Genomic DNA, 16,353 nt, shown 5'->3' on the forward strand with positions numbered 1-16,353 from the left:
AATGCTAATAATTGAGTGCTGAACACTCATTTGGCAACTAGAAATGTGCAGAATATCATTAAGATCAGCATCAGAGCAGACAATGTTCAGTATCTTCTGAAGCACTTCAGACAATGAGACAAACAGCGAATCTGTAGACAATGCAAATTATAATAAAACTGAGTAAAATAAGCAACAAATACCTTAGTTACAACTTCGAAGGCCTTGGTGGGGCATCACAAGAACATTTCTTCACCTGAATGGCTGCAGAGCATGACCAGAGCAGGACAGCAGAGCTGTGAGGGGTATGGAACATGAGAGTGGAACAGAAGAGGGAACTGGGATTGTTCAGTTTGGAAGAGAAGAAGCTCAGGAGGGACCTCACTGTGCTCCACAGCTCCCCAAAAGGGGGTTCTGGAGAGGTGGGGTTAACCTCTGCTCCCAGGTAACAGAGATAGGATAGGAGGGAATGGCCTCATGTTGCACCAGGAGATGGTCAGGCTGGGAATCAGGAAACATTTCTTCTCCAAAAGAGTGGTAATGCATTGGAACTGCCCAAGGAAGCAGTGGGGTCAATGGAGGTGTCTAAGGAAAGGGCAGACATCACACTGAGGGACATGGCATGGTGGGCAACACTGGTGGTAGATGAACAGTTGCCCTAGAAGATCTTAAAAGTCTTTTCCAACCTTAATGATTCTATGACAGGTAATGCAACACAGGCATCAAGTACCCATAGAGGTCAGAGATTTCTGGATGTTTTCAAGAGCTTGCGGGAAGAAAGAAGAAAAACACAGAACAAACTCCAGCTGACCATACTCAGAGTGGGCAAATCCTTGTTCTCATCAACAGGTCAGCCCAGGTGACCTCCACACATCCCTTCCACCACTATTTCTGACTGCACAAAGACGTAATTCAGAACTCAGTGCTCAGGGCAGCAATGAACTTGGACACAATGCATGTCACTTTGTTCAGGGGGGCTGGAACTGGATGAGCACTGTGGGCCTTTGCAACCCAGACCATTCCAGGATTCTACGATCATCTTTTCACCTATAATCTACAGCTTATTCCAATGCTGCCAACAGCATAAGAGACACATAGGACTGAATGCCAGTGAGAACAAGTTTGATTGCAAACAAAACTATCGCTTTTGCAGTCAGGAGTTGCCTCCCTACCTAGAAACATTCCATGCCATCACTACCTGTGCTGCTTCATAGTTGTTCAAGCTTCTTGTTCTGAATCTCAATAACCTCATCTGCTCCGGTAACGAGCCTGAATACAGGGTCAGGATTCTTTTTCTGAAGCAGGCACATTGATACCCCATGTACATGTATGTACAACATGCACTCAGAATAGACAAACATGACACTGATGGGAAGATTCACTTTCTGCCCTTACATTCTTAGTATATTAAAAACAGCCCCAGGTTTTTCACACTCGGTGTAAATGTAAATTACATTAATTTCTTCCACACACAGTAAAGCCATTCTTAAACAGTACCTGAAACAGGAAGTTTGCAATCAAATAGGCTGGCTGCATGTTCATTGAGAAGTTACGGATGTATTAATACAATATAGAATCAATATTGCTTTGGATGTTACAGAAAAGTATGAGTCACATCTACCTAAGAAAAGGATTCCTGGCATCATGAGTTGTGCTTATTAATGCTGGTCTTGCTCATCCCCCTACAGGCTGCCTGTAACAGCACCTAATGCACGGCCCCAGAGAGCACACATTACAGAGGAGGGAAGTTTCATCAAGTTTCCCCTTCTCCCCCCTTTTAAAAAGAAGGGAAGAAAAAGAAATGTGGGTACCTGTAATAGCAAGACATGCAAAGTGCCTTAGATAAGGCTCACAACACACCCCATCACACTAGACAGGATAGTAAGGGAGCTCTCTGGCACACAGATGAAGCAATGCCAGGATAGAATGGAATTTGGGTCTCAAATCCCAGCCAGGCCTGTAATTGCTCAGTTATGCTTCATCCCCATAGCATGGACTCCAAACTATCCACTAAGGATTTTCTGCTTCCTATCTATATCTATATGGGACCACTTACTTCCCATGTGCAGGTAGAAAGACCCTTGTGTCAGCTGGTACAAGAACAGAACTCACACAACCAGCCCTATACATCTGGGATTTGAATGTGAAGCACCGGTGAGAAGCAGGAGGAAGAAGCTCCCACGCTGTCTCTCTCAGGCCTTGGCAAAGGTCCTTATCTCCACCTTCTGGTGAGCCTTTAAGACACATCAGAGATTCCAGCAGTGAGAAAAACATGCCCCAGAAGTCAGGTAAGAGCTCCCATTAGTTCTGTCAGTGCTGAGGAGCAGCAGCTGCCCTCTGAGCTGTTGCCCTGTAAATAACACACTCCTGTGGACACCGGCACTGATGTCCACTAAGGTTCAAGTTGATCTGCCTGCCATCAGGATGGGCCTTTGCAGTCTGCATTCAGCTCTTCCAGGTGTCCTTGATGCAAATTTGCACCACATAAAGATGTGCCCATGCTTTGGTTGTGCACAACTCTTTATTACTGCTCCTCTACTAGATGGTTTTAGAATGATGGTCCCTATTTCACATGCAATACTGCCATGAATAACCAGCTAAACCCTCACCATATGTTCAATCATACAATCCCAAGATACCATGTAAGAAATCTCCAATTAATCCAATAGGCTTAAGCTGGTATCAGGACACTAGAGCTACTTCTACAAGAAGAAAATTAAGCAATGCCAAGGCCCATTGCTGAGGCCTGAGGCCACCATCAGGAGCAGCAGGAGCAGAGCAGCTCCATGGCAGAAGTCAAAGAACCGATCTAATGAACACGCTACAAACCAGCCCAGCATCCAGTTAAACTCTACCTGTTCAGTTTGCCCCTTGTCCGAGTTTTGTGACTAAACCAGACCTGGCCAAGTACTTACACAATAACAAGATATTAAGACCTGCATTCCATAAACCAGCCCGTCTCCTCCTCCTTCCCACAGCTGCAGGGCTATGTGGTGCGTGCAGGAGACAGCAGAGGGCACCCATGGCACTTGGTAAGCCCAGAGCAACTCTGCTCACGTCCTTCAGCTCACACACTGCTAAGAGCTCACAGCAAGTGTTGTTATTTATTGTCCCAACCAGGATTTTCCTTTGTACTGTAGGAACAAACTTGATTTATGACCATCTCGTTCATCTCCACTATTAAGGTGAATTGCTGCAAGTGGAGATCAGAAGGAACAACTGGAGCAATGCTTTCCACATCCATAACGTTAATCCTTAACTCCAGAACAGAGATGTTTTTACAGGTGTTTTTTCTAAGCTTAGAAAAAGTAGACCTGGAGCCTGAAGTTTCTAGTTACAGCAGCATTAACTGAACAGCTCCTGACTGACTGCATGCACCAGGCTGACAACGTCTCAGTGCTTTTCAGGCTAATTGCAAAGACAGTTAAGAAACAACACACACTGATTTGAATCCACCCTGCTGCTGTGTAATAGATGCCTTCGTTTCTCCCTTGCCAAGGATGCTGTAATTTCTCTGTCCTGTCCTACTGTCACCTTAACCTCCAGCTCATCTGGCTGTGCTGCATGGAGAAGGCTCCTCTCATTGCTCTGAGTCGTACACATTACAGTGACCATATTTGCAATGCTTCTGGATTGAGTTTCAAAGCACAGGACAGAAGTCATGTAATTTAAGCAGGGTAAAGAGCCTACAAAACACAACTGAATGATAGTGAAAGAACCTACAACACTACAAGTAACCACGTTAAAGCAGGATAACTGAAAAAAGTGCAAGATGCTTCATCTTAAACACCACTCATAGACTAGAAACGAAGAAGTGGAACAAATCCCCACGGGCAGAAGTGCATCACTTATCAGCACAGCTGTTATGGCTGACACTGTGTGAGGACCGAACCCCAGCACTACAACACCACCAACGGGAAAGAAACACGAGTTGATCTGAGTGTTGTTAAATGCACAGAAGCAAGTGCCAATTCCTTCCACCTTGATTCAAACTGGATGAGCTCTCACCTCTCAGCTCAGATCTGCAGTGGGATCTGTCTGAAGCAGTGCTGCAGCCTTCAGGCTGACGGCTGTATTCTGAACCCTGCACAACCTGAACTCACCTCTTCAGACCCCTTGTTTTCTAACACTGCCTACCATTTTGAGTCTGTCTTCACTTTCAACCTCTGTAAATCACTATTTATTAATGGCATTAAACTCTGCTTCAGCATTAACGTTTTTTAGGAAACATTTGAGAAATTCCCTGAGCCCAATCGATTAGAAGTGCAGATTTACTATTCTGAATGTGATTAAGACAGAACGTAGCTACTTTGAGTGCACCAGCTTTATGTATTAGTAATGAAGGCTGACCTTCATTGAGAAACCTTTTCCTTAGGCCAGAAAACTGATATCATAGAACTGGAATCATAGGTTAGAAAGACCTTGAAGACCATCAAGTCCAACCGCAGCCTAACCAGCACCCTAACTCTAAAAACCCTCCACTAAATCATATCCCTGAGTACCACAGGTACTCAAACCTGGCAGATAGGAAATAATATAAAATCATAAGAAGAGATGGCTGCTGGGTTCTCCTGCTTATCATCCCTGCCATAATCTTGGGGGGACAGAAACTCTTCTACCTCCATACAGTCAAACTCTCAAATCCCATTGCACAGGATAGTCAGAATGAAAGCGAAGACAAAGACAACTCTACCAGCCCAAGTCCTTGGTTGAACCCTGGGGCTCTCACAGCACACAGAGAGGAAAGGCACAGCAGCCTCGGTGTGCCAGGCCACAGCCTGACTTCCACAAAGGTCAGAAGGCATCTGAGTCCAGGCAATCTGTGCCACCTATTACAGGAGACAGACAACTGCTATGTGCAACCTGAACCTACCTTTGTCCAGCATTCAGGGATCTGTGGATCCAGCCGACACACAGTTCATCCACAATGCCCACAGTGCCATAGGAAGTACTTCAAACAGGAGTCCTTCAACACTGCCTTGTAGATTCGGACCTTGTAATTCCCTTTGGCTCCTAAAGCTGTTTTCTCCAGACCCAGCAGAAGGTCCTCCCAAATCCTATGTATGAGTTCACCAGCACCCACCTTAACGTGACTCATTACATAAAGCTCTCAATATTTTAGCAAAGCTGATAAGAAAATATTCCTGCATTAAGAAAAAAATAGTAATAATTTTAAATAGCAAATACCCTGAAGGGACCTTTCCCAGGAGCCATTTCCCACCCGCCCCCATTCCATGCGATAACCTTCCAGGCTGCACAGGGTACAGTACGACCACGAGAAGCTGATCTCATTATTTTTCCAGAACTGCTTTTAGGGAGAAAAGTACATTGCCAGCTTTAAAGAGCCGGCTGTAACTGCGGGCTTACGTGGACTGGAAAGAACATGAATCAGTTGAGTTCTGTCATTTACAACTGACCAGTACAGCTGGATGTTTTGGAGCTCCACATTTCAACTGCAGCAAACACAGGCCCACCTTTCACCCAGCTGGTCCCGTGCCAGGCACGTCCTCCCATCCCATTTGTCCTCCCAAGCACCCAGAGCATAGATGGGAAAATAACCCCGACTGCTATAAAAATTATTAGACAGCATCCGCATTACAGGCAACGGCATTTCAGGGCATTCAGAAAGACTTGTTACTTCAGCTGGAGTTCTGGTTATTTTGGGTTTGTTTTTTCTAAGAACTCTTCAGAGCAGGAAATAAGTAGGCACTGAAGTAGGCGACCATGGATGGGGCCGTGAGTAGCCTGAGCTGCTGGGTGACAACCAGTCCATGGCAGGGCTTGGATCTGAATGGGCTTTAAGGTCCCTTCCAACACAAGTCATCCTGTGATTCTATGATCGTGGGGCTCAATTAGTTAAGATTATCACTACAGCATATAACTGAGATGGATTTAAGTTGAAAGAGAGTAGATTTAGGTTGGATGTTAGGGGGAAGTTCTTTACTAGGAGAGTGGTTAGGCCCTGGAACAGGCTGCCCAGGGAGGTTGTGGATGCCCCGTCCTTGGAGGTGTTCAAGACCAGGTTGGACGGGGCCATGGGCAACCTGATCTAGTAAAGGTGTATGTTTGGTGGCCCTGCCAGGCAGGGGGGTTGGAACTTCATGATCCTTGAGGTCCCTTCCAACCCGGGTCATTCTGTGTGTGATTCTCTGATGCAGAACAGTTTGTAGGTGTTTGTAGCTGAAATTTTGGCTACACAGGTATTGTATTGCACAGGTATGAATCACAGCAAAGTATTTGAGATTGATTACCCAATAAAACTTAAATGCCACAGAAAGTGAGTTATAAGAATGAGTCTCAGAGTATGACCAGCCTCCTACAGCTGCAGGACAGAGTGCCCAGTAAGTTAATGCTCCCAGTAAGTTAACGCTGCAGAGTACTGGGATTTTGTGGTGAGGTTTTGGTAGTGAGCAGAGTTCAGCACTGCCCGCTGTCAGACCAGAGCAGAGTCCAGCAGGAAGCCAGACCTTGTGATCACTAAGAAATAAAAGTTCTTAGATGTTATTTCTCAGAAGCAGCTGCCAGAGAAGGGCATTCAACGGGATTCCTAGACAGCAGCCATACAGCCTATGAGTCACAGAGTGCTGAAGGACACTGTGGCAGCTTTTCATTTCCTATTTGGAGATGCATATGTAACACACCGTATTTTTTTCTTAAGCAGAATGACAGGGAATAACACTCATCCCATTCACAAAGCAGAATGAAACAAAGCAGGCGGAGCTTTCACAGTCACAGCCTGCTTCAAGGGGCAGCTTCTGATAACGTTATAACATCTGCAGACAACCTTAAAAGGTAGAAAAACTGAAAGTAAAAGAAAGCAACAGCCAGTGTACCAAGAAGGCAGGATGAAGCCTGCGTTCCATTCCACGCTTGGAGCGGTGACTTCATCTTTGCTAAGGTGACTTTCCACCGAGGCCAGGCTTGAATACTAAGATTAGACTAAAAAGAAGCGTGCCACCCTCTAAATATAATGATGACTCAACACCTAGAGGCTTCAGTGATGTAATACAGCCAAAAAGATCCTGACTTCCCAACGTAGATTTTCAAAGCGAAGGCAAAAGGAACAGACCTTGCCCTGTAGAAACACAGCCTGCATCCTGGAGTGTCCTCCTGAATCAGCCTGTGAGCAGCATCACACACTCCAGCTCCACACTGTTTAACAGGCACACCAAACAGAGCCATTTCAATTGTATGCTGTGGTGTCAGAAAGCATCAGTAGGAAGTTTCAGTTCCAGAGTTAACATGTAAAATTAAAGGCAACACAGCAGACCACTGAGCTGCCCAGTGCCTTTTTCTGCACTATAAACATAGCAAACTTTCAGGCTGCTCTTGTTAAGAGCTGAATGCAAGAATAAAGGGGAAAAAAGGCTTCCTAAGTATAGCTGGAGGTCTCTCAGAGCATCATCCTTGGACAAACTGCCCAGCACTCATTTGAGATAACCTTAAACCCTCTTCCAGACTCAAGTTCAATACCCTAAAGCAATAAAATCGCAAGAAGTCCAATTTAGCATTCTGTATTAAAAGCAAGGAGTCATCCAACAGCTAACAGTGAAAACGTAAGGTGAAAGAATCCCTCATTAGAGCAGCAGGGTGCTCAGGCCCACGTCCATTTGGCTTCAGGAGATCTCCAAGGAGGAGACTGCACAGCCTCCCTGGTACCTGTGCCAGTGTTCCATCACCTACCTGTGCAGTACAGAACAGCTTCCAATGGGATGGGGGCTGACTATGTGCCACTTTGTACCCACTGCCTGTGGGCATCACCGCACAGAGCCCAATTCATCCTCTGAGATGCTGGAGCAGGTCCAGAGAAGGGCAACAAGGCCGGGGAAGGGCTTGGAGAATATGGCCTATGGGGAGAGACTGAAGGAACTGGGGCTGTTTGGGCTGGGAAAAGGAGGCTGAGGGGAGACCTGATTGCTCTCTGCCAGTACCTGAAAGGTGATGGCAGATGGCAGCAGAGCGGGGCTGGTCTCTTCTCACTGCTGATGAGGGGAAATTGCCTCAAGTTGTGCCAGGGGAGGTTTAGGTTGGATAACAAGAAGAAAGAAGTTACACTAAATAAGATATGAGAAAAGCACAGGAGAAGTGTTATCATCTGCAAAGCCCAGCAGCAATTAACTGCTCAAACAAACATATTTCCATGCTCAGGAGCAGAGTCGTGCCCTTGGGCTCCTCACCCCAACCGCTCTATCTGTCCAGATAAGAGCAGCAGCACCTCTCAGTCGGTCACATTATCAGCCAGAAATAACAGCACAGTTCTGCCACACCTCACCAACAAGGAGTCATGTCAGCTTCTTTCCAAGAGATGCATGATGAACTCCAGCATTTAGGAGTTATTTCATTCTTGAAATACTTAAGAATCAGACTTCTAAGACCCAAGCAAGGCAGTGCTGTACACTTAAACACAAAAATCTGCTCCTTTCATTATACAGGAGAGAAAGGAAGAAGACAATGATGGGGACACAGTCAAAACTGATCCCAGCGCTGCAACAGCCCTGTTAATTAAACTCTCCAGGCCTTTGTTTTGCAGTATCTATCCAAGAAGTACAGTATTTTCTAATCACAGTGTGAAGTATGTATAATGGTACTTGCTGTAAGGGGCAGGCTGTCCATGATAGGTGTGCATATAATAATGCCTAATCGGGCATCCACAGCCTCCTTGGGCAACCTGTTCCAGTGCATCACCACCCTCTGGGGGAAAAAAAATGAAATTATATGAAATTCTCCTGACTAAGTAGAGACTTTCTGTTTCAAATACAGATCAGAAAGGTAGAGAAAGATTTCTGATGAGGTGCTGTTCCAGTAGCATCATGAGGTACAGACAGCCAGTAGTCATCTGGCAAACTAAATATCTCCACTCTCCTCTGCTGCTGTTTAAAGGAGGCAGAAGTCCCTTCTCATGCAGCTTCCCCTCTGTTCATGCTGAGACCTGAGGGTGCCAACACCAGGACAGAACTCAAGCCTGGCATGGCAGTTTCTTTGTGAAGCATGTGGCCTTTAGCTGTGAGAATTCCTCTTCACGGACAGGAGATCCAAACTCAGGCTCCCTATAGCAGTCTGGTAGGCAAGACAGAAGACTTCCTAATTAGCACTGTACAACCACACAGTACTGCTGCAGGAGGCAGCACACAGTAAAGACAGATGAAGCAAAACAGCTGATCCACTGGGCAGGGCTACGTGCAGCCATGTTTTTCTTCAAGGCTGTTACAAGCCTATATCCAAGCACAAACCAGAACCTACCTTAGATCTGATAGTAGTTAATTGCCTTTAAATTACAACGCTTAAAGTACTTACTAAAGATGATTATTTCCAAGTAAGTGTCTTAGATACACACTAAAAGCTTCAACTTGACAGCTCCTATGACACATCAGGTAGCAGAACTTAGAAGCTGTCAGGGAGAATTCTTTACATTAATCCTGCTGTATGCCAGAGCTGCTCACAAGTGTATATATTTAAACTGTTTATGCAGCATGTTCACAGGCCAAACCAAAATCACCATTTACACTCACTTGCAGCTTCTGAACCAAATCCATCTCCACTGCCCTCCTGCAGGTGTAGGCCACCAGCCACGCAGGCAAAGATAACACTGCAACAACCTCACCTTCTGCAGAAGGGATTAAAAACAAACCTACCGTGGATTAGATTCTTTGCAGAGAACATTTTGCAGCAGTGAAAGTACAGCGTATCTCTATATATTGGATCAATGCATACTTGATGACATAACTCCTAGATGTATTAATTATTTGCAATTGAGAATGTAAAGTCGACAACATTTTTTTACTGAAGCTGTTGTCCTGCAGCAACAGTTAATAATAGAAAGGATTACAAGTACCAACCAGGAACATAAATACGTGTTCCACAGGAATAATAAAAACCATAATCGACTCCCCAGGCCCTCAGACTTGATGAGAAATCTGGAGGTAATCCCATCTAGTTAAATATAGACCTCCAGGAGCAACTACTTACCTGTCAGCAGAGCTGTTCAGTACCCGGCACTGACAGTTCGCAGCCACATACCGCACAGGATGCACCTCCACAGCCCAGCTGCTCTTAAGACAAATCCTTAAGTCCTGTAAGTCCACAGGGATTGCTCTCCCACATACTTACATAATCTCCCATTTCATTTTCTAACTAAGCCACCACTGGAACACAGCTCTCGAAAAGGGAAAGCTTAGAAGCAACAGAGGGAGAATCTGTGCAGAAGGAAGAGAAATTCCTTAGTTCTGGGCAGGCTTTTGTTGTCTCCCTTTCAAAATGTACTTCCACAGCCTCAACAGGTCGTTTGTTCAGTATCTATCTGGAAGTCTAGATGCCATTTTCTTTCATGTGATGGTCTTCCTACCATAAGAAAGGCTCACCGTCCATCCTGGCCATGCTTCAGTCTCACCAAATCTGCTGTGTAGCTTTAGAAGCCAGTTCCAGCTGCAGCCCGGCTTCACTGCTGCAAGCTTGTCTCCAAATTGACTCTTCTGGATAAGAAACTTAAACAGCCTCAGACATGCCTGTAACTATTAGCCCAGACTGATCCCATTAGACAGTAATGCCCCCAGATGATCAGTTTTATTTCCCTGACATCTCCCTCAGGAAACATACTAGGCTTAGAAATCAGCCCTGAAGACATATTGCAGGATGTAGGAGTTCTTCTGTCTGATAGGATGAAAACAATATGCTCTTCTTAAAACAAAAGACAAAAAGCAACTGGATTCTTTTAGACTAATTGCAAAGTCAAAAGATATTCTCATGCTCTTTAATTTGTTCTGCTAGCGTCCATTTAGGTCCTCTAGGTAAGAAACATAACCTAACGCACTTGAGAAGACACAGGAAGAGCAGTGTCCTGTTGCAGTGGTATGTGATCAGCAAGCAAGAGGAAATGCCCTTCATGTGTTTAACTTTGCCACCTCCATCACGACTGCAACTACAGTTGCTATAGAGACACGCACCCACATTTCAGTACTCTGCAAACCTGAGCTGCCAAAAACCCCAAACAATGTTCACTGCAGTTGGCAAAAAGGCTTTTAGGCTCTCAAATGTTGTCGCCCACCTCAGAAAAAAAACACAAACAAAACCTTCTGCAATCCAGCTCCTTTGCACACGACAGGTAAAAGTGTTGCTGGTTCCTCAAATCTGCAACAAACACGAGTATCACATAAATCACAGGCTTCTCTTACACTGCAAAGATGGAAAGTGGCACTGTACCTTGCTGTCCACGCTTTCAAACACAGACTGGTGAACATTGCAAGCAAAGAGAGAATTCGGGAGGTCGTTGAAGTCAATTATTTCATGAAAATCTTCCTCTGTAAAGCATCTCTTCAAATCGCTGTCTCCGTTTATAGAGTAGAGCAAGAACTGTCCTCCGTCCTCTGGGATGCAGCCATAGTGCCCGAGGCCTCGCATGCCAAACAAGTAGGAGTCTCCCCTCATCCCTAGCAGCAGAAAGAAGAGAGACACAGTTACACCACACTTCAAAACAGCACATACACGAGTAGCAAACAGCAAAGTGAGCAAAGGGAAAAGATGAGCCATGTGATAATTCTCACCATCGTTTAGGAAAACCCTGCCAGCTTTGCAGCCCTTACTCCAAAACCCACCATAGCACAAAGACCATTTGAAGGACATGGAAGGAAATGGCCAGTCCAGCAAGCAGTGTCCCTGCTACTGATGCAAGAATAAACCCCTTAACAGCCAATGGGGAAAGAAATGTCCAAGTAATCGCTGCTATAAACGCCGGTATTTACTGTGGCTGCCGCAGACAGTCCCTAGTACAGCCATGTCAAACAGCAGCTGTAACCTACAGCCTCTCCAGAGCTCTAACAAGCTGACTGGAAGCAATGCAGAAGAATAATTATTTCCCTGCTATTGATGTTTCTTGCAGTAACAATACGCAGCCATTGACTGCTCTCTCCTCCTACCAGGAGTTGCAATGACACAAACACAGCGTGCTCATCTGTCTCTGATTCGCCCTTCCCATACTGTGTACTTGCTACTCTCTATTAACAGCTGTAAATATTGCTTCAACTATATTTTGCAGAACTGCAGTCCAAAATGAAGCTCAGCACTTCACTTAGGCTGAATCTCAATAAAGCACCATGAAATTACAGAGCTCATTTGCCATGGTTTTCATCTCACCTCCCTCCTGCTGCAGCTCACAAGTGCCATCTGATGACTGAGCACATCCTGCTGTAACCTCACGTTCCAGAACTGCCACAAGTCATTAGTGCTGAAGTCTCGGGGCTAATGACAGGAGTCCTCAAGGAAACACACTGAAGTCACACTCAAAAGAGTCAGCTCAGAGCTGAATCCACTTGTATTCTGCTCTCACAGCATATGATGGAGCCCAATTGTGCAGCCTGTATTAGAGCAGCAGGGTTGGAAGGCACCTGCAGGGATCATGGAGCCCAAAGCAAGAGCTCACATTAGAACAGTGCAGGCCTTTTCCAGAGGTACACCATCACATACCTGTTAAATACTGACCAGCAGTACTTACAGTACATATAACTGTCTACACAGTAGGTCACAGGATCCTGCTGCACTCCTTTTCCAGATACCAAAAGTCACAGCTAACACCAGCACGGCTCCTGAGCCCTGCATTCCTTATATTTAATTTATGAGGCAGGGTTTAAAAGAAAAAAGGACGCGGTGCTGTAAGGAAATAGGTGTCATATGAAAGCCTCAGGCTAATTATCTCTTTCACAGTGTCACCCTGAGGACAGGCTCCTCTGCTCTCAGATTCACAGCAGGATTTTTGCCAGCTCAGTTTGACGTGAGCACAACCACACTCAGCTTATCTCAGGTTAGAAGCTCCGTGGTGAGGATGGGCTCTGAATCCCAGCAGGCGAACAAGCTGCAGTTGGTGAAGGCACCTCAGAGGCAGTGAGGGCATTTTATGGACTCGCTGGGTAAAAGCCTTCTTCCCACATGTGCAATCATTACGCTGGAAGAGCCCACTCCACAGAGAGGCACTGAAATGCAACCTTACACAGCAGACTGCAGAGGATAAAGGTAATACAAATCAATGCTCAGAAGCTGTAGGAAGCCCCAGTGTGAATGAATGCCCACTGGGCTTTGTAGTGATGAGGACCTGACACAGAACCAGCAGGAGCAAAGCTTCCCTTTCGGCTTCTTTGCCAAACAGCTTCTTCCCTTCTGCAGGAGAAATAGAATCATGTTTGCATTGTAAAGTACACAGAGATGTTACAAAGCAGGAATTGAGCAAAACCACAACAGCAAGCAGCTAAACAGAATCCTGAGTTACAACAATCAAGTGCCGGTTTGTAAAGCATCCGAGACAGCAACAGGGAAATGAGAATAAAATACAGCAGCTCATTCTGACATACACAGGCATCAAAGTTCCACCTGAGCCTACAAGGTAATGAACACTCGTGCTGTGTGACAGCAGCTTTGTTCTGCTGAAGTCTCTAAGTAAAATGAACGGTTGCTCCTTCCTTCCAGCCAAGAGTTGAGGGAAATTTCTCCATGGGATGTGGGCACTGGGCACAAGGCAAGACCTGTTCTGAAGGTCAGTGTCCTGCATGCCTGTAGAGCATCTCCTTGTGAGGATTTGGAGGCACTGGGTAAGTGTATATTCATACTCATGCCTCTTCTGTACTTCAGATACACCCAAAGTTCATTATAACTAGGATTAGGTTGGAGCTTCATGAACATTGAGGTGCCTTCCACCCCAAGCCATTCTGTGATGCTATGGTGCTGTGATGCCTATAACACCAGTCATAACTACATGTGCTTCATTAAGCCCACCAAACCCCTTAAGATGCAAGTGTTTTGTTGTTGCTGGTGGTGGGAAGACATTGCCATTAAGGCACCACAGAACGGCCTGTGTTGCAAAGGCCCACAGTGCTCATCCAGCTCCAACCCCCTGCTGTGTGCAGGGTCACCAACCAGCAGCCCAGGCTGCCCAGAGCCACATCCAGCCTGGCCTTGAATGCCTGCAGGGATGGGGCATCCACAGCCTCCTTGGGCAACCTGTGAACAGTGTGTCACCACCCTCTGGGGGAAAAACTTCCTCCTCAGATCCAACCTGAACCTCCCCTGTCTCAGTTTCAAACCATTCCCCCTTGTCCTATCACTGCCCACCCTCACAAACAGCCATTCCCCCTCCCATTTAAACTCTCCCTTCAAGTACTGGATGCCCACACTGAGGTCTCCCCGCAGTCTTCTCCAAGCTAAACCACCCCAGTTCCCTCAACCTTTCCTAGTTGGAGAGCTACTCCAGCCCTCAAAATGAGTTATAAGCAATCCTTACCTCTGGGTGCAGCATTGCTACATTCAGTTTTCACCATCCCCTAATGCCTTTCAATGGGCCAGTTGCTTAAATATCAGCACGCATGTATAGATTTACCATCCATGTATTTATGGAAACTAAGAAGGCATTTTCTCGGTGACCATTTTCCTGTCCTAAGAGTTTTTAAAAAGAAGCCCTTTGGGACACCCAGAAACAGGCCCATAACTCTCCCAATTGCTAGGAGACTTTCCTTTTCTTGTTATTATTAAACACTGCTTGCCATGACAAACAACATCGACTAAAAATAGAATAAAGCAAACAAACTGCTACAAATGCAAGCTTTAAATATAATCACTAGAAATGAGAACTGTTATTGAGTTCTGACTGCACACAGTGAGCTGCAGGAATGGAGGGGAGCTGGGCACAAAGCAGAGCAGGGTGGTTGTGTTGTTCTTCTAGAAGGATCCAGAGAAAGCCTCGGATCTCACCTCTGTTCCCATTAGAAATCAGGAAGTTCTATCCTAACTCCAAGAGATGGAAAAGAAACGTTAACCCAATAAGCCCCTCTGCTAAGATTTTCCTGAATCAATTAGATCTTACCTAAAATACTCACCAAAAGTGAGCAGGAGACGGGGAAATGGTTTTAAGTTAAAAGAGGGAAGATTTAGGTTGGATGTTAGGGGGAAGTTCTTCACTAGGAGAGTGGTTAGGGCCTGGAACAGGCTGCCCAGGGAGGTTGTGGATGCCCCGTCCTTGGAGGTGTTCAAGGCCAGGTTGGACGGGGCCATGGGCAACCTGATCTAGTAAAGGTGTATGTTTGGTGGCCCTGCTAGGCAGGGGGGTTGGAACTACATGATCCTTGAGGTCCCTTCCAACCCGGGTCATTCTGTGAAAGCAGCAGGGTTACCAGGCTGAGGGTCACCCTACAGACACAGCTCCTGCTGAACGCAGTTGGGCCCACACAGACAGCCCAGCTAACAACACCACACTGAAATGTCACTCCATCCTGCTAAATGAGCACCAGAGATTGGTGTTACCGTCACACGATGCTAATTCTTCACTGGAGATTTAAATGGAGACATCGTAATTAGAAAGCAGGACGGGAGCTCCTGGGCCAGGCTTAATGAACTGCTGCAGTCTAAGTGCAGCACAGACCACGGCCACCCCTTCCCTTCATCTCCCCCCTGCACCCTGCCGGGCCCACAGCTGCCCCACACAATGCAGGTGACTGCTGTATTTCAGCCCCACACCACACAGTGCCAACCACCCCACACCCCAACACAGAATGGGCAGAGTTACGAGGAAGAGGATATTTTTTTTATGCTAACTGGTGCAAATCCCAATCGTTCTAATCCTTCCCATTGACATTAGAGCCGTATTAAATTTAGCTGAGCCTTTGTAACTATTTTTGGAGGCTTTTAACATCCAAAGGGACTATTCGCTTCTATTCATCTCCAGCAGGCTGGCCAGCTCGAGCTGTTCAAGACCTGCACGTTGCTCAACAGACTGAGACGCGCCTCCCACGCCTGGGCTGCATCCTACACCGAGGAAGGAGCCCAGCCAAGCACTCGGCATCTCCTGCCATGGGGGAAACAAGGCAGCAGACAGCCCCGTGCTCAGCCCTGCTGACAGCACTGCAGCCCCTGCCATGATGGAAGGTGGTAATGGGAGAACCAAAGCCAGGGGTGAAGAATTTACTATAGAATCACGGGATGGTTGGGTTGGAAGGGACCTCAAGGATGATGAAGCACCAATTCCCTGCAACATGCAGGGCCACCAACCTCCACATTGATACCAGCACAGGCTGCCCAGGGCCCCATCCAACCTGGCGTTGAACAGCTCCAGGGATGGACGGGGCATCCACAGCCTCTCTGGGCAGCTGTTCCAGCACCTCACCACTCTCACAGTAAAGAACTTCCCCCTGACATCCAACCTCAATCTTCCCTCCTTCAACTCCAATCCATTTCCTCTTGTCCTGCCCTATTCAGTGATCCAATTGTAATGTGGCACACAGCATTACAACGTGGCTGGCCCTCGGCCCGACTTGTCACCTCACACAGGGCAGTGTAACAGCCCTCCACACATACAGCCCAATTCTCACCAAGACCTACTTCCCTTTCCCTGCAAGGAGGAGA

General features: G+C 46.4%; 1 protein-coding gene across 4 annotated transcripts in view; it reads right to left on the bottom strand.

Annotated features, from left to right (window-relative positions):
* The window catches only part of RCAN2 (regulator of calcineurin 2), a 52,197-nt gene that overhangs the window by 34,842 nt on the left and 1,002 nt on the right, over positions 1 to 16,353 (bottom strand). For all 4 annotated transcript variants that reach the window (XM_015859923.3, XM_085542316.1, XM_085542315.1 and 1 more), the window contains exon 2: positions 11,176 to 11,402. In XM_015859923.3, coding sequence (XP_015715409.1) covers positions 11,176 to 11,400 — 225 coding nt within the window. In that variant the 5' untranslated portion in view covers positions 11,401 to 11,402. The remainder of the gene's footprint in view (positions 1 to 11,175; positions 11,403 to 16,353) is intronic.

This window comes from Coturnix japonica, chromosome 3 (assembly GCF_054131305.1).
Source record: "Coturnix japonica strain WE chromosome 3, WE-NBRP24, whole genome shotgun sequence".
NCBI classification, from domain to species: domain Eukaryota; kingdom Metazoa; phylum Chordata; class Aves; order Galliformes; family Phasianidae; genus Coturnix; species Coturnix japonica.